Here is an 18812-nt window from a genome sequence, read left to right as displayed (position 1 = left end):
TAACTTTGCAATGCAGACCCGGGAGGAAGGTCAAGTGATCTGACTCTTCACCCAGCATTCTTTCTACTGCCAAGTATGCGAAAGTGTTTAAAGTAGTGACTGGGACAGCAAGTCTGGTCAAGGAGGTCTGGGTGAAGAGGTCTGGGCGGGAGTAGAGACCACTTCCCCATCATCTGTGAAGCTTTTTTCTAGCTAACTATGTCCACGACCCTAGAATCTCTGAACAGTGCTGAAAATCCCCACAAGGCCTAACAACAAAACTGTTTAAAAATCTACAGAAGAGCCTCCTAAGCTGATTTTTTTTTAATTTAATTGTATGGATTTGTGTCTGAGGTCAGAGCTTCTCAAACTTAAATGTGCATATGAATCACCTGGGAATCTTGTGAAAATAAGTTCTGATTCAGTGGGCCTTTTGGATGGAGCCTGAGATTCTGCATTTCCAATAATCTCCTAGGTGATGCTGCTGATTCGAGGACCACATTTTGATTGATAAGCTCTTAAGTAGCCTTCATGATAGAACCCAGGAAGGACTCTATACAGATAACAGAATGAGTCTATATGATTGTAGGAAATGTCCACATCCGACAGCTATAAACAGCAGGACCTCTCTGCCCAATTAAACACCCCTTTAATCCCTAATAAGGGCAGATGTGCTTGAGCCCATTTAAATCATGGGTCTCCAATAGTTGCTGTCAAAACAAGCCAAACAGAAATCCATTCAAGGCCCTTGTTTGTGATGCTTGGCTTCAGGCCGTGAAGAACACCTGTCATCCATGCAACAGAAGCATCCGCGAGCTGCTGCTGCCCGCTGGCCCAGGGACAGCACAGCAGCCTGCCTCCAGGAGCAGGTATCAGGTGAACCCCACAAGTTCTCTGCAGTCACAGCTGGATTTGGCCCCCATCTAAACTCCCCCTTGGCAGAGCTGCTTCACTTCAGCATGACCCTCATAAGTCTTCTGTTTTCTGGCATTCCATAATGTCGTCTTAATGACGTTGACCCCAAAACTACTTTCTAGAAGAGGTTTGCTGCAGAGATTCATTAAAAGGAAAAATAATGATTGCATTACAGCTTTTGTTGTTTTCTTTCTTTGAAGCTGCTGTGACAGCCTTTAGATATGGGGCTAATGGTGGAAATAAATCCTTGCAATTCCCTGTTAATGGTGATTGATGAGCTGATGAGGCCGACTAGGTGTCCAAGGAACATAGCCAGTTTTTAATGGCACTTTAATTCTGTAAATGTAGAAGACTTCCTTGCAGAAATTGGAAGTTGGAGTGCGTGAGAAATAAATCAACAAATGAGTGTGCTTCTTTTTTTTTTAATAAAGTGAATGGTTTTTTATAAATTTATTTATTTTATTTTTGGCTGCATTGGGTCTCTGTTGCTGCGCGTGGGCTTTCTCTAGTTGCGGCGAGCGGGGGCTACTCTTCATTGTGGTGGAAGGGCTTCTCAGTGCGGTAGCGTCTCTTGTTGTGGAGCACGGGCTCTAGGCACGTGGGCTCAGTAGTTGTGGCACGTGGGCTCAGTAGTTGTGGCTCGCGGGCTCTACAGCACAGGCTTGGTAGTTGTGGCGCATGGGCTTAGTTGCTCCGCGGCATGTGGGATCTTCCCAGACCAGGGCTCGAACCCGTGTCCCCTGCATTGGCAGGTGGATTCTTAACCACTGAGCCACCAGGAAAGCCCCCATAAATGGGTTCTTAAACTAGTTTTTGCCCTGTGTGATTTCAGAATGTACACTTAGGGTAAAATTTTATAAAAGAAAATAGTTCTGGCAAATAATATAGTGTGTGTCTCATAATGTTTTCATGTACCAAGAAACTGGTGTTTAAGAGAAAAATTTTTCTGTTTCTATTTCAAAACCTAAAGTTCTGGGCTTCCCTGGTGGCGCAGTGGTTGAGAGTCCGCCTGCCGATGCAGGGGACACGGGTTCGTGCCCCGGTCCGGGAAGATCCCACATGCCGCGGAGCGGCTGGGCCCGTGAGCCATGGCCTCTGAGCCTGCACGTCTGGAGCCTGTGCTCCGCAACAGGAGAGGCCACAACAGTGAGAGGCCCGCGTACCGCAAAAAAACCCTAAAGTTCTTATTGGAATTCTTTAATATGAGGAAATATCATTTTCAAAGACAAATGATGCTTTCTTTAAGTCAAGGATCACTCAGAGTTTCTACCTGTGTAAGATAATAATGGAGATCTGTCAAGGCTACTCAGTCTCCCTGATAAACTTAGTCATAAGCATGGCAGAGTCCTAGAGTTCCCATCTGCACAGCAAGTAATGTTGAAATTCCAGCTTATAGAGTGGTCCCTCGGCATCTGTTGGGGATTGGTTCCAGGACACCCACGGATACCAAACTCCATGGATGCTCCAGTCCCTTATATAAAATGGTTGTAGTACAGCCGGCCCTCCCTATCCGGGGATGCGGGACCCGTGGATACAGAGGGCCGACTGTGAATATTTTTATCAGTTATTCCCTTCTTGACCTTTCCTACTGTCCTTGCAATGGAAACTTCTCTTCTTGTCTTCATTTGCACCCCTACCCCTATCTGTCCCACACATCCTAGTTTGTGCTCTTCTAAATGCAAATCTGAACATGTCATTCCCTTGCTTAAAATATCTATGGCTTCTCCTCCTGACAGCAGTGTCCTCAAGCTTTAGCGAGCATCAGAATCACCTAGAGGGCTTGTGAAAACACAAATAGCTGGGCCTCTCTCCAGAGTTTCTGATCCAATATATATGGAATGAGGCCTGAGAATTTGCATTTCTCACAAGTTACTACATAATGTTGATGCTGCTGGTCCAGGGACCACACTTTGAGGAAAACCCACCAAACTCTCCATTAATGCATCCATCACCCTTCAGGATTTGTCCATTGCGTAACTTCCCAGAAGCACCCCACCCCCGCTCAACTCTGTTCCTCCGCCTGCATCAGTCACACCAGACTCCTTGGGTCCCAGAAACCAGGGCTGTCGCAAGCTTGTGAAAGTTGTTTACTGCACAAATGACAGAGGCATCGTTCACATTCTAATCTCTTTATTGGTGCCCTCTGGAGTGGACCAGTGCACAGCCTATACCCTCACATGCAGCAGCCCTGGAATCACCAGGGACTCCTATGGAGGACCCCAGTCAAACAAAATTACTTGGAACTTTCTGAGCAAACCACATAGTCTGGGCTTTGAAGCTTCACTTATCCTGAGAGGTCAGCCTATGGTGCCCGTTAACCCCTTTTCTGTGTGGAAACTTCTACCCATCCTTTAAGGCCTCCCTCACAAAAAGAAGATTTATGATTAGAATTGTCCTGAGAGAAGGAAACATTTTTCCAATAGGAAAAAGGATGATAGAGCTGTAAATACTCCACTGTTCAAAATACTCTGTGTTCGGGCTTCCCTGGTGGCACAGTGGTTGAGAGTCCCCCTGCCGATGCAGGGGACACGGGTTCGTGCCCTGGTCCAGGAAGATCCCACATGCCGCGGGGCGGCTGGGCCCGCGAGCCATGGCCGCTGAGCCTGCACGTCCGGAGCCTATGCTCCGCAACGGGAGAGGCCACAACAGTGAGAGGCCCGTGTACCGCAAAAAAAAAAAAAAAAAAAAAAAAAAAATACTCTGTGTTCAAAATCTGTTTTTTCTCACTCAGGTTTTCATGAATTATCTTTTCAAAGAACTAGAAAATTGAAGGAGAATAAGAAGGAGAAGAGAGAGGGAAGCTTCTTTTCATTTTCTTATTTTGTTTTAGGTCTTCACACATGTAAGATATTTATATAGGCATGGTATTTTAACAAATTATACTTGTAAATAAATATTAAATGCAACATTTGTAAGTTTACGCTTTTATGAAGTTTTTTGGTGACTTTCCTCTGATGTTTTACCTTTGGTTACATGGAACAGTGATTGTGTGTGCGTGTCTGTGTGTGTATTTTTTTCATATTCTTTTTTATTGAAGTATAGTTGTATGTATGTACTTTTTAATAGTTAACCTACACTATTAATTCTTCTCAGTGGCTTAACATTTATTGCACAAACCTGAATCCATCCATATCTATACAAGGACCTATCACTTTATTCACTGGTTGGATTAACTGAGGCTCCAAGTCATACTCAGCAAAAAAAAAAAAAGTGATATAAAATGAATACAACACTTTTCTTAAGAAAATGTACCCGTCTGTGAAGGTGAAGCTGAAAGCTAATATACAAAAGCAGGCTTCTCAAAGAATAAGGTAAAAAAAAAATTTTTTAAGCAATCTGCTCAACATAATGAAAAAAAAAAAACAGAAGGGATTAATCAAATTACAGAGCTTAAACTAGGAAATGATTATTTTGCTGAAGTTGTAAAGTTGGTCTGTTATTGCAAAATGGGATATTTGTAATATGAATTTCTATCGTTAAAAAAAGCCTATTGCTGGTTAAAGCTTTTAGGCTGACTTTGGACCATGTGGGAGCAAGAGAAAATGACTAGGAACCTATCTTATTCTTCTTGGGTGATTAGAAAATATTTGGTTTCTTCAAGGTCTATTCTTCTTCCCTCCAGTCCCATTTTTTGGTTATTCATTTATATAAAACAGATGTGCGAAGTGTCTGCTCTGTTTCTACCTATAGAAAATAGGTAGTCATTCCCTTCCATAATTCGAAAATCCTGTTTGAGAAACAAAACTGTCTTCTGTGAAACTGTCAAATGATTAGTTAAGAAGGTTATAAGGTTTTATGGGTGTAACAGATCAAAACTCTGGCCAACTGAAGCTAATACAGGGCGGGGGAGAGACAGCTTATTGGAAGGAGCTGTTCCAAGGCAGAAATTGAGGGGCTTTGTCACTCCTTCTCCTGGGACACTGCCATTAATGTGACTCCATCCAAGCAACTCCTAATCTCCAAGTGTCTCAGTTCAAACTTCAGATTTGCAAGAGGAAGAGAAGCCGATGGGGCCAGCCTGGAGCAAGGATTACCCCATGGATCAACATTCCAAGGAGGTAAGGTTGCCAGATCAAATACAGAATGCCTAGTGAATTTCTTATAAACAACAAATACTTTGTTGTCTCATACAAAACTTTGATTCAGACTTAACTGGGCATCCTGTATCTTTATTTCCTAAATCTGGCAATCTTGCAAGGAGGCAGCTCTCTGAGTGCAGGCAAGGCTGCAAAGGGAGACCATGTGAGTAACTGCAAGAAGTGTGCGCGACACCTTCTGTGCATTTGGTAACCCAAGAAATAGAGGCTACAGGCATTCAGAGGAGAGAGGCCAGTGTCATCTGGAGTGCAAGGGAGGGCTTCCTGGAGAAGTGGCAGGATTGGGGCAGATAGAGGACAATGGGGGAGGCAGTGCCTGATGGGATGAAAAGGAATGACATGCCCAGGAAGCAGTGAGGGTCCCAGCCTGGCTGGAAGGGGGAATTCAAGCCAGTTCAACCACCAAGCATGAGTAAAAAGGAATGGAAAGATGAAACCAGCTGAAAAACACATGAAAGCATAACAGTCTTTACAAGGATCTCAAAATTTGAATCACTCACTGATTCCCCACCCACACCGAGGATGAGTCCCACTGGCACATATTTAACAAACCCCTTATGTGGTTTTCGAGAGTAATATTTGTTGATCTTTATTTTCCTCTTGCTCACCTTCCCTGAGTTCACTCAGCTCAGGTAAGTGGAAGATGCGGCATCTTAGGAGCTTGGCAGCTGTTAAGTCCAACTTAGGGAATTCTTCTTGATTCATTTTGCACCAAATAATAAAACTGCCTTTCCTTATGACCCTCCAACTTATGCCATGCACATGAATACGCTCTCTTTGTAGGATGTCAAAAGGACCACCATCTAGGCATTGGAGTCACACAAAGAATGAGGAACTTCTTATGGCTCAACAGGAATAGATGTATGATTTGGGAAGTTCTCAAATAATTATAACAATTAACATTTTGGGGGAATTCCCTGGCAGTCCAGTGGTTAAGACACTGCGCATCCACTGCAGGGGGCACGGGTTCGAGCCCTTGTAGGGGAACTAAGATCCGGCATGCCATGTAGCGTGGCCAAATAAATAAATGAATAAATAAGTAAAAATAATTAACATTTTTTAGCACTCTGCAGCTTGCAAAGTGCTATCATGTATTTTATCTTATTTGTTCTCGTATTAGAATTCTTCAGAGAAATAGAACCAAGAGAATATATATATATACTCAGATTTTTCCATAACATCGTACAGAAAATCCAAACAAACTTTTTGGCTAACCCTATATATGTAAATGCATATATAGGTGGGTGTGTATTTATATATAGAGAGAGACAGACAGATAGACAGACATCAAGGAGCTGGCCTCACACAACTGTGAGGACTGGCAAGTCTGAAGTCCACAGGGCAACACAGGAGGCCGAAAAGTCAAGTTAAGAGCTGATGTTTCAATCTTGAGTTCAAAATCCACACAGCAGGACTTCCCGGGTGGCGCAGTGGTTAAGAATCCGACTGCCAATGCAGGGGACACGGATTCAATCCCTGAATCCGTGGATCCCACATGCTGTGGAGCAACTAAGCCCATGCGCCATAATAACTGAGCCTGCGCTCTAGAGCCCACGAGCCACAACTACTCAGCTCGCGCACCTAGAGCCTGTGCTCTGCAACAAGACAAGCCACCGCAATGAGAAGCCCGCGCACGCAACGGAGAGTAGCCCCCGCTCGCCGCAACTAGAGAAAGCCCGCACGCAGCAACGAAGACCCAACGCAGCCAAAAAAATTAATTAATTAATTAAAATTTTAAAAATAACTAAATAAAAGCAATGGCTTTAAAAAAAAAAAACCCAAATCTTAAAAAAAAAAAAAAAATTCCACAGAGCAGGCCAGGCAGACTGGAAACTCAGGCAAGGTTTCTGTGTGACAGTCTCGAGGCAGAATTGCTTCTTCTTTGGAAAACTTGTCATCATCTTAAGACCTTCAGCGGATTGGACGAGGTCCACCCACATGATGAAGAATAATCTGCTTTACTCAAAGTCTACTGATTTAAACATTAATCACACCTAAAAAATACCTTCACAAGTTCCAGACTGCTGTTGGACGCAACAACTGGGCACCACAGCCTAGCCAAGTTGGCACATAAAATTAGCCAGCATAGGGCTTCCCTGGTGGCGCAGTGGTTGAGAGTCCGCCTGCCGATGCAGGGGACACGGGTTCGTGCCCCGGTCCGGGAAGATCCCACGTGCCATGGAGCGGCTGGGCCTGTGAGCCATGGCTGCTGAGCCTGCGCGTCCAGAGCCTGTGCTCTGCAACGGGAGAGGCCACAACAGTGAGAGGCCCGCGTACCGCAAAAAAAAAAAAAAAAAAAAAAAAAAATTAGCCAGCACAGTCCTCAAAACAATGCTCTATAGGTAAGCAAAACAAGTCTTTATTTTCCACATTTTCTATATGGGAATAATAAGCCCTAGAAAAAGCTAATTTTGGTGCCCAAGTCCTCAAAACTAATAGGATAATCAGAAGCAGGATTCAAACTCAGACGTGTCAACTCTAAGTCCCTTACTATTGCCTCCCCTCCACCCACCAGGTGCAGTAGCATCCCTGAATCTTTGTTTCTTTATCTATAAAGTAAGACATGGCATACTTCAAGATTTCATCTAACTTGATTGTTCTATGATTTTTTGTTTTACATTCTAGGTATCAAGTTAAATGAAATCCTGTTCAAAGGATATACTCCACTAATTCTCTTTCTTGTGTCCTTCCCCCCAAATCTGTTATTCACACACTCAAGGGAAGAGTCTGAACATTTATGGTGTGCTTTCTTGGAGTCAGGTTGAGCAGTCTAAAGAAAAGAGCCATAATTCCTGCCCTTCAGGGGCCAAGAGAGGCAGTAATGTTTGTGTTTCACCAAGCCTGGCCCATCTTCATTTTTACTCTCTGGCTCCTGAAGACTTTGTAAGAACAACTTACCTACAAAGAGGTTGGCTAATCACTGGAGTGGGTGTAAGATTAAAGGTGTCTCCATCTCACTGTTGCTCCTTTCTTTGCAGAGTTACTGTGAGTGAGATTAAAGTTCCCTTCACCAGCCTTCTACCTAATGACTTGCTTCCCAAAATCTAATCTTTTAAAATAAGAAATATATCATGGGTAGTGAAACGCAGCTTATTTCAGGAGATACCAAGAAAATATTACAACAGTATCTTTAGTCATAAGACAGCCAAAAACTCTCCTCTCAAAAAATTGGTTTTGGGGCTTCCCTGGTGGCGCAGTGGTTGAGAAGTCCGCCTGCCGATGCAGGGGACACGGGTTCGTGCCCCGATCCCGGAAGATCCCACATGCCGCGGAGCGGCTGGGCCCGCGAGCCATGGCCGCGGAGCCTGTGTGTCCGGAGCCTGTGCTCCGCAACGGGAGAGGCCACAGCAGTGAGAGGCCCGCGTACAGCAAAAAAAAAAAAAAAAAAAAAAAAAAAAAAAAAAATTGGTTTTGGATCTGGGAATAAAAACCAAAAGAAAAATTCGATAGTATGCAGAACTGGATTGCTTCTCACATCCCACCCCATCCCAAATGAAAAGCATCATGCAGGCTTCCAGCTGACATCTGCTTGTGTGTGGATGACTAAGTCTTTTGAAACCCCTCATTCAGCAGTCCACAAATGGGGGGTGGGGGATTGAATTCCTGGGCTCCTGTTATCCATGGGTCCAAAATAATTAAAAATCAACTGACCCTTTCAGTGATGCTCATTCTTTGCATGAGTCATGTGGTGCTAGCCCATAAGGGATTCATGCTTGTATATGCAAATCATCAGAGAACTTAAGCACAGAATCTCATTTGTCCTGGGAGGGCAAGGGGATATCTGTGAGAAGAAAGGACCAATCAGAAAATCAACCAAGGGCCCCCAGCCTTAGAGGACAGCACCATGGTTTCCAGGAATATGAGATATATTAGGACTGCAAACAGTCCTAGATTATTCTTCCTTTGGTACAAATCACAGGATTTATTTTCTGGTTTGCTGAGTCCAGTAGTCTTCTGGGAAACAGCTAGAAATAGAAGATAGGTAGATGAAAGTCATGATATTTTTACCTACTTCTCACTTCTTCCCTCAACAAATGGTTTGGTCTTTGGCTTACAGGCTCAGAACTGTCATTGTGCTTTGTCCTTTTCCTGAAAATAGAAGGAGTTTCATGTTTCTAATAATGCTCATCACAGACCTTCTTCCTGCCGACTTAAATAAGTTGATTCTCTCCTGAAAATTCTTATCATCTCATTTCCCCATGTTGTTTTCTATTGCTGACCAGGTTTTATTTTTTTTAATGTACTATATTCCACTAAGAAGATAACGCAGGAGTGCTATATAGTTAAGAGCTTATAACTCACTCAGTTTCACCTCTCAGCACATATTTGTCAAAGAAGGAAGGAGAGTTTGGGGGAGATGAGAGAGAGAAAGTATCTGCACTGACCTCAGTGCAAGCCACCCAAGTTCCCATGTGTTTGGGGGGAGTTACGGAAAGTTGGTGAATACAAAGCAGATTATCACTCAGAAAGCCCAAGCTTGAAAACTTTCTGCATATTTTAAGACTCAAGGCAGGTCAAATTCACCCGAAGCGACCTCAGTCTACCTCTTTCTTTTTTTAATTGTGATGTAATTGACATATAACATTGAGTTAATTTTAGGTGTACAGCATAATGATTTGATATCTGTCTATATTATGAAATGATTACCACAATGAGTTTAGTTAACATCCATCACGTCACATAGTAACAAAACGTTTTTCCTGTGATGCAACTTTTAAGATCTACTCTCTTCACCAATTTCAAATCTACAACACAGTATTATTAACCCATGCTGTACATCCCTGGGACTGAATGTATTTTATTATTGGAAGTTCATACCCTTTGACCCACCTCACCCATTCCGCCCACACACCCAGCCAAGCTCAGTCCAGTTCTTAAATATTGGCAAACTAGATGGTTCAGTCCTAAGGCAAATAAGCTAGTTATCTGGGTTTGGCATGCAAACCACTGGCAAGGTGAAACAATGTGCTTGAAAATCTTTAAACTATGAACATGAAATAAGTCTCCAGTTGTATTTAAATGGGGGAGAAGCGGTTTGTGTTCATTATTCCCTCCCAATGCTGACCAAAGGCTTCTTCCAGGCACAACTCCAGCACGTATTGTACTTTACATTTTATAGATGCTTCATGTGCTTGACCTAGTCTGGTCCTTAACAAACCTCTCAGGCAGCTGAGGCAAATGGAAGGCACCTCATTTTGCAGATGAGGGCACTAATGTTTGCAGAGGAAATGGGCTTGTCCGCGTGGCCACAGAGGTAGGGCCATGGGTTTTATTTATTTTTTAACATCTTTATTGGAGTATAATTGCTTTACAGCGGTGTGTTAGTTTCTGCTGTATAACAAAGTGAACCAGCTATACGTATACATATATCCCCATATCTCCTCCCTCTTGCATCTCCCTCCCACCCTCCCTATCCCACCCCTCTAGGTGGTCACAAAGCACCAAGCTGATCTCCCTGTGCTATGTAACTGCTTCCCACTAGCTACCTATTTTACATTTGATAGTGTATATATGGCCATGCCACTCTCTCACTTGGTCCCAGCTTACCCTTCCCCGTCCCCATGTCCTCAAGTCCATTCTCTACGTCTGCATCTTTATACCTGTCCTGCCCCTAGGTTCTTCAGAACCTTTTTTTTTTTTTAGCTTCCATATATATGTGTTAGCATATGGTATTTGTTTTTCTCTTTCTGACTTACTTCTCTCTGTATGACAGTCTCTAGGTCCATCCACCTCACCACAAATAACTCAATTTCGTTTCTTTTTATGGCTGAGTAATATTCCATTGTATATATGTGCCACATCTTCTTTATCCATTCATCTGTCGATGCACACTTAGGTTGCTGCCATGTCCTGGCTATTGTAAATAGTGCTGCAGTGAACATTGTGGTCCATGACTCTTTTTGAATTATGGTTTTCTCAGAGTATATGCCCAGTAGTGGGATTGCTGGGTCATATGGTAGCTCTATTTTTAGTTTTTTAAGGAACCACCATACTGTTCTCCATAGTGGCTGTATCAATTTACATTCCCACCAACAGTGCAAAAAGGTTCCCTTTTCTCCACACCCTCTCCAGCATTTATTGTTTGTAGATTTTTTGATGATGGCCATTCTGACCAGTGTGAGGTGATACCTCATTGTAGATTTGCTTTGCATTTCTCTAATGATTAGTGATGTTGAGCATCCTTTCATGTGTTTGTTGGCAATCTGTATATCTTCTTTGGAGAAATGTCTATTTAGGTCATCTGCCCATTTTTGCATTGGGTTGTTTGTTTTTTTGATATTGAGCTGCATGAGCTGCTTGTAAATTGGGGGGATTAATCCTTTGTCAGTTACTTCATTTGCAAATATTTTCTCCCATTCTGAGAGTTGTCTTTTCGTCTTATGTTTTCCTTTGCTGTGCAAAAGCTTTTAAGTTTCATTAGGTCCCATTGGTTTATTTTTGGTTTTATTTCCATTACTCTAGGAGGTGGGTCAAAAAGGATCTTGCTGTGATTTATGTCATAGAGTGTTCTGCCTATGTTTTCAGTTTATTGGTTTATTTTTGTTTTGAGGTGCAGGTCCTGTCCCTATTCTTTTGTCTGTTTATTCTTTTTTCTTTTGTCCTACCCAGGTATGTGGGGAGTTTCTTGCCTTTTGGGAGGTCTGACGTCTTCTGCCAGCGTTCAGTAGGTGTTCTGTAGGAGTTGTTCCACATGTAGTTGTATTTCTGATGTATTTGTGGGGAGGAAGGTGATCTCCACTTCTTACTCCTCCGCCATCTTGAAGGTCTCATCAGGCCAAGTATTTTAATCCCTTGTCCTGTGTCCTTTCCACCACAAAACACCCACTATCTTCAAAAGATATAAAGTCAACAAGTTGGTAAATAGGGCAAATCTCCACCTGCCTTACTTCTCTCACAAACAGAAATTGATGCAACCAAATTTGGGGACCCAGTAACACCAGTGCCAGGAGCCCTATTCTTACCTCTGTGTGATCCTCTGAAAGTCTGTGTCTAAGTGAAGAATTAAATCATTATCCAGGCAATGCAAGAGGGAAGAAAAGTGTTATCCAGAAAAAATGTCTATTTCCAGTAACTAAATGCTTGGAACATACAGAGTATGATGTTTTACAAAGGCTTCCCATTTGAATTTTTTATTTCTTAAGCAACAAAATTATATGTTGGCAATTCAACCAAAATGATGGGCTCAACTGTGACTTGTCCTTGGTTTGGTTTGCGGACGTGAATGGAATTAGCACAATGTTTTAGTTGAGAAAGAGACTCGCCATATGTTAGAGGTGAAAGGAACCTTGGAAATGATGTAATCCAAATTCCAAGGGGGTTGACGGATATCACCCAGGTAATTGTTTGGAATTTCCACTTCATTTGCGATATACAAACATAAGTCTATTTGCTGGAGCCGAAAGAGCCAGCTCTGGAGGCTGGTTATTAGGGGTGACAGGATTAAAAACCTAACTTGTGCATGGTTATAATAAATGAAACAATACGTAAATGCCATAAGGGTTTGCTGTACCAAAGTAAATATCCATGTTTAGAGGTGTATCATGTAGCATAGAGCAAAATTTCACATTTAGTCTATTTATTGTGTTTAAAAGAAACAACAACCTCTACCATAAAACAATAACCTTGCATTTGGCTTATTGCACCACACATCATCCTTGGTATATATTGAATATTTGTCTAAGGTGCTGTTTTTCTTGGAGAATTCCAAGTTTCACAAGATATTTAAAATAAACCATTTCTTTACATTGATAGCAAATGGGTTTTGACAGATTGAACATGAGACAGAAAATAATGCACTGCAATACCTTATAGTTTAACATGAATGTGGGGTTGCTAAGGGCTTGAGTGTTTGGATTTTTGTTTCTTTAGTAATTCCTTTTCTTCAAGAATGTCCTTCAAATCATGCTGTGCACATGCTAAATTTTCAGGTGTTAAAAGTAGCCATATTCATTAAGTTGCCATCAACCAGACCATAGACTAAATTAGAACTATACAATGTTCATTATTTCCCAAAATTACATACGAAAGTAAAATGACCTACAATCTAGGTCAGATTGTGGAGTCATGGAAAAACTAAAGGTCCACCTTGGATCTTCCACTTTGTTCTTTGTCTAAAAGGTTGGAAGATAGTATAATGGTTTCATTTGTATTTCTACTTTTCTCTTGCTCTTGGAGGTGATAATCCTAAATAAAATGCATCCAAAACAGGCAGGTGAACAGATAAGAAGATATGGAAAATCTAGAATATGGATTATCAGCACAAGAATGCTGGCAGCAATCCCAGTACTTAAGATGCCCAAAGGTATATCAGGAACAGTGTGACCTTCTAGAAAATACAGAGGAACCTAGTTCCTTATGGTAAGAACATAAGAGTAGATGAAATCTGACCAATGCTTCCTAAGAATATTTAAGTGACAGAATATTGTAAATGTTCCCCTTCCATTGGCCCCTGAGGGTAAAGCTTTGAGGTGAGCATTCCCAACTGTCCTTAATAAACCCTCTGAATCCATTATTCATGGGTTTATCTAAACCTTCTTGAGGGGATTTCTAACTTTAGCCTTCACAGTCTCTGGAGTAGATGAAGAGAACCTTTATTCTACTGTCATTCATTGATCCACATTTTTAAAGGAACTCCTGAAGTAAACTCAGGTAAAAAGTACTTAGTTTTGTTTAAGAAAACATTATAAAACACTAGTAATTCAGTACTGTTCTTTAAGTTAAGAAAACTTAAATCTTTACTTAATATCTGCAGTGCATTCTGGAACAAACTGTGGTTTTCACTGTAAAGTGATTTAAGAGGAAAGATGGGAGCTGGAAGAAACAGGAAGAAAAAACAATGAAAGGTATAAATGAGGCATAAGAGGAGAAAAGAGCAAGGGTAAGGAGAATAACCCAGAAGTAGAGAAACTTAGAAGGATAAAGAGAAGTTCAGAAGTCCTGATGTCAGTTATAGATAATTTTTTCACAGTCTCATGTTTACTGAGATGTGTGGCCTCAAGATATTTAATCATTGTCTACTGAATGCTGAATTTCTAAGTTAAACAGTGTCAGGATATTTTTCTCAGAGCTACAAATAATAACTGAGACCAGTGATACCTCTTGAGGTCATTGGCAAAGGTCAGATGAAACCAAGCCAGACCTAACCTAGGTAAGAGAGGTTTCCTACTTCACCAAGAATCATGTGTCCCAGACACACAATCTGTACTAAGCAAAGAAGTGCTTTATTCTGTTGCCCTCAAACCTTCATCTTCATGCTTTGCCTTATCAATCTAGAACACTGGGTTACAGTGAGGCAATCCTTGCTTAAGCTGTCTATACCCTGCATGGTTTTACAGATTTCCCATATACCTGTTCTTGGTCTTCGTCTTTCCAGACTGAGGTCCTGTTCATTTCAGCCTCTAACACTATGAGTAATTTTCATTTATTTAGTGATGTCTGTGTGCCAGGGAATCTTCACAACAGCCATGAAATAACTACGATTGTTGTCTTCATTCGACAGATCTGTAAACTGAGACATAGGTTAAGTAACTTGCCCAAAGTCACACAGTAAGTGATAAAGCCAAGCTCAGAGGTCAGAATGACTGACTCCAAAATTCAGTCACTGATCCTCTTTTTACTTCTTACTGAGCGCTTCCTCTCTCCTTCCACATCTGATATGGTGCTGCTCTTCCTCTGCCCCACGGTGATCTCTGAACTGAAATCACCATGGACAATCTTCAAGTTCTTTGTTCTGAAACCTTTCTCAACTGAAAGAAGTGAGCTCATAATCCCCCTCACCCACCAGAGGCTGGCCAGAAGGCCACATAGCCCAGGATGGAGGCTCCCTGACTTGGTTCAGCCTTCAGTGCTTACCACACAAATCATACTTGTTCTATGGAAATATTGTTGTACTGAGGCCACATTATCTCGCCACACATAGGTCTGCATTCGCGTTTTTAGCTGTAGAATAAAACTTCTGGCAATCATGAATTTTTTCTAGCTAATATAACATGTATGGCAATTCATGTAAGGAAACATAAACTGGGTGGTTAAGAGAAAAATTACAAATAACTAAGAGAGGAGAGATGACTATTCCCTGAAAACTCTTCCAAAGGTGCCTAAGAACAATGGGCAACGGGGGGCTGGTGGGGAGAATGGATTTTTTTCAAATGGCTTAGACCCTAGAATTAAAAAGTATATTACATTAGGCTTCTTTTTATTATTGTTAATTTTTACTGAGAGTAGAGTTGCTTTATAATGTTGTGTTATTGTCTGCTGTACAGTAAAGTGAATCAGCTGTACATATATGTATAGCCTCTCTTTCTTGGATTTCCTTCCCATTTAAGTTACCACAGAGCATTGAGCAGAGTTCCCTGTGCTGTATAGAACGTTCTCATTAGTTATCTATTTTATACACATTAGGCTTCTAAGTGAAATGAACTCATAAAAAGTGAACGCATTTGTATGAGTTGGAGAATTTGGGGTTGTAAAGTTACCTTCTTGGAATACCTTTGAGCAAGACATGTCGTTTAAAGAATGGTGAACCCATATGTCTCCTAGCTGCCTAAGCAACTAAGAGGCCTTGCTGACTTGACTTTCTTTTCTTTTCCAGATCTTGGCTATCGTGTCCATCTTGTTCATCGTCCTCTCCACCATTGCCCTGTCTCTCAACACGCTACCAGAGCTGCAGGAGATGGATGAATTCGGACAGCCCAATGACAACCCCCAGCTAGCCCACGTGGAGGCCGTGTGTATCGCCTGGTTTACCATGGAGTACCTTTTACGTTTCCTGTCCTCACCAAATAAATGGAAGTTCTTTAAGGGCCCGTTGAATGTTATCGACTTGCTGGCCATCTTGCCGTATTACGTCACCATCTTCCTCACGGAGTCCAACAAGAGCGTGCTGCAGTTCCAGAACGTGAGGCGCGTGGTCCAGATCTTCCGAATCATGCGTATCCTCAGGATCCTGAAGCTCGCCAGACACTCGACGGGCCTGCAGTCCCTGGGTTTCACCCTCAGGCGGAGTTACAACGAACTGGGCTTGTTGATATTGTTCTTGGCCATGGGGATAATGATATTCTCCAGCCTGGTATTTTTTGCCGAGAAGGACGAAGATGCTACCAAGTTCACCAGCATCCCGGCCTCATTTTGGTGGGCCACCATCACCATGACCACTGTCGGCTACGGTGACATCTACCCAAAAACGTTATTAGGGAAGATCGTGGGAGGCCTGTGCTGCATCGCGGGAGTTCTGGTGATCGCCCTTCCGATCCCAATCATTGTAAACAACTTTTCTGAGTTTTACAAGGAGCAGAAACGCCAGGAGAAGGCCATTAAAAGGAGAGAGGCTCTCGAGCGGGCCAAGAGGAATGGAAGCATCGTTTCTATGAACTTAAAAGACGCCTTTGCTCGCAGTATGGAACTGATAGACGTGGCCGTGGAGAAGACGGGAGAGTCGGCCAACACAAAAGACTCCACGGGGGATAACCGCCTCTCTCCAAGCCGGTGGAAGTGGGCCCGGAAGGCTCTGTCGGAAACAAGCTCCAACAAGTCTTACGAGAATACGTACCAGGAGGTCAGCCAAAAAGACTCCCACGAGCAGCTGAACAACACTTCTTCCTCCAGCCCGCAGCATCTGAGTGCCCAGAAACTGGAGATGCTGTACAACGAGATCACCAAGACGCAGCCTCACTCCCACCCGAATCCCGAGCGCCAGCAGCAGCCCGAGAGGCCGTCTGCGTACGAAGAAGAGATAGAGATGGAGGAGGTGATCTGCCCGCAGGAGCAGCTGGCCGTGGCGCAGGCCGAGGGCATCGTGGACATGAAGAGCACCTCCAGCATCGACAGCTTCACGAGCTGCGCCACCGACTTCACGGAGACCGAGAGGTCGCCCCTGCCGCCGCCCTCCGCTTGCCACCTGCAGATGAAGTTCCCACCCGACCTCGCCCGGATAGAAGAGCACCAAAGAGCCAGGGCCCCCCCATTCCTCACCCTAACCCGAGAGAAGGGGCCCGCGGCCAGGGACACCAGCCCGGAATACGCTCCAATCGACGTAACTGTGAAGCTCGACTCCAGCGGGTCCCAGGCTGGGCCCCACGGCCCCTTGCAGTCGGAGAGCGCCGCCGAGAGCCCGAAGAGCTCGCTGAAAGGCAGCAACCCGCTCAAGTCCGGATCGCTCAAGGTGAACTTCAAGGACAACAGAGGCGGGGCCCCGCAGACCCCACCCAGCACGGCCAGGCCGCTGCCGGTCACCGCGGCCGACTTCCCACTCACCGCCCCGCAGCTCATCAGCACCATCCTCTTAGAAGAAACCCCCTCCCAGGGAGACAGACCCTTGCTGGGTGCCGAGGTTCCGGCACATTGTCAGGGACCCTCCAAAGGGCTGACGCCTCGGTTTCCCAAGCAGAAACTCTTCCCTTTCTCATCCAGAGAGAGGAGGAGCTTCACGGAAATAGACACGGGCGAAGACGATGATTTCTTAGAGCTCCAAGGGACCACGAGGCAGGACAAGCAGGCAGACTCCAAGCCGAACTGCTTTGCAGATGAGCCTAGTGACGGAAGAGACCCTTTAAGAGAAGAGGCCTCTGTGGGCGCTTCCTCCCCACAGGACACAAGTCACAACTGTAGGCAAGACATTTACCATGCTGTGGCGGAAGTAAAAAAGGACAACAGTCAGGAAGGGTGCAAGATGGAAAACCACTTGTTTGCCCCAGAAATTCATTCCAACCCAGGAGACACAGGTTACTGTCCCACACGTGAAACCAGCATGTGACTAGTTACAAAGGCAATAATAAAAAACAAACAAACAAACAAAAAACTTGTTTCTTAAAAATGCGGTTAATAATGCCTGTGAACTAAAAAGTGGGAAGCCCCTCCCCCCCAAAAAAAGTGCATAAAATGTTATTTTTGCATGGCATGAACAGTTTAGTTTAAGTACTGTTTAAATAAAGCATCAAGACTGCATTTTGTAACAAACAAACAAAAATGACTGAAGAACAGTGAACAAATAAAGAGCACTCTATTACGAACCGGTATTCTGCAATGTCTGACATTTTTGATCCTTTCATTTCAAATTGTAGACAGAGTTTCGACTTTGAGCTTTTCCGTTACAATGAATTTTAGAATTTGCACATGAAAGGATGAAATGTCATTGCATGAGTTCGTAATGGCCAGGCAAGGTGCTTTGAGCTTGCGAAATGGGTAACTTTGTAAATAACGGGGCTTGGGATGCAAAAGTGTCAAGAACAGATGGAAAAGAGTTTCTGAGACACAGGCACCTCCTTCACAGCTACTGCCTGGAGGAGCTGTACAGACTTCTTGTTGTAAAATTGCAACCTTTTCTTAAAGCATCCCACATATCTTGCTTTGGGTTATAAAGCTCTTATAAGTACATCTGTTTAAAGGAATACAGTATTTTTATTGACTTGTGATATAACTCATAGGGTGCATTTTTCTTTTTTGCTTCTGCTTAGTTGTGGCATTTGTGGTTTTATTTATAAATCATGGAAATAGGCAAGATGTAATGACCAGATATCCAAAAACTTGGAATTGCAGTTTGAAATTTTGCCGATTATATATCACTAATATCATGGGGAAAAGTATGTATCATACTACAGCCTATGACAGAAATGCATTTTTTAAAAACCTGAACATACTTAAAAGGGGATATTACACAACTAAACTTTGTTTTAATGGCCCTCCACTTTTGGAAAGCAGTTCTTTAACAAAAAAAAAAAAAAAAAGAAGGGGATTTCCCTGGTGGCACAGTGATTAAGGATCCGTCTGCCAATACGGGGAACGTGGGTTCAACCCCTGGTCCCAGAAGATCCCACATGCCGCAGA

At 43.1% G+C, this 18812-nt stretch overlaps 1 protein-coding gene across 1 annotated transcript in view; it reads left to right on the top strand.

Annotated features, from left to right (window-relative positions):
- Nucleotides 1-17742, top strand: part of KCNB2 (potassium voltage-gated channel subfamily B member 2) — a gene marked incomplete at both ends in the record, with an annotated part of 367631 nt that extends 349889 nt beyond the window's left edge. Inside the window, one exon of the mRNA XM_082601444.1 lies at nucleotides 15583-17742. Within this exon, the coding sequence (XP_082457570.1) occupies nucleotides 15583-17742 (2160 nt within the window). The remainder of the gene's footprint in view (nucleotides 1-15582) is intronic.
- Nucleotides 17743-18812: the final 1070 nt, after the last annotated feature.

The sequence above is a fragment of the Mesoplodon mirus genome (genome assembly GCF_964341445.2).
Source record: "Mesoplodon mirus genome assembly, chromosome: 16".
Classification (NCBI taxonomy): domain Eukaryota; kingdom Metazoa; phylum Chordata; class Mammalia; order Artiodactyla; family Ziphiidae; genus Mesoplodon; species Mesoplodon mirus.
The sequence above is the reverse complement of the archived record's forward strand: the minus strand, read 5'-3'. Positions and strand labels throughout refer to the sequence as shown.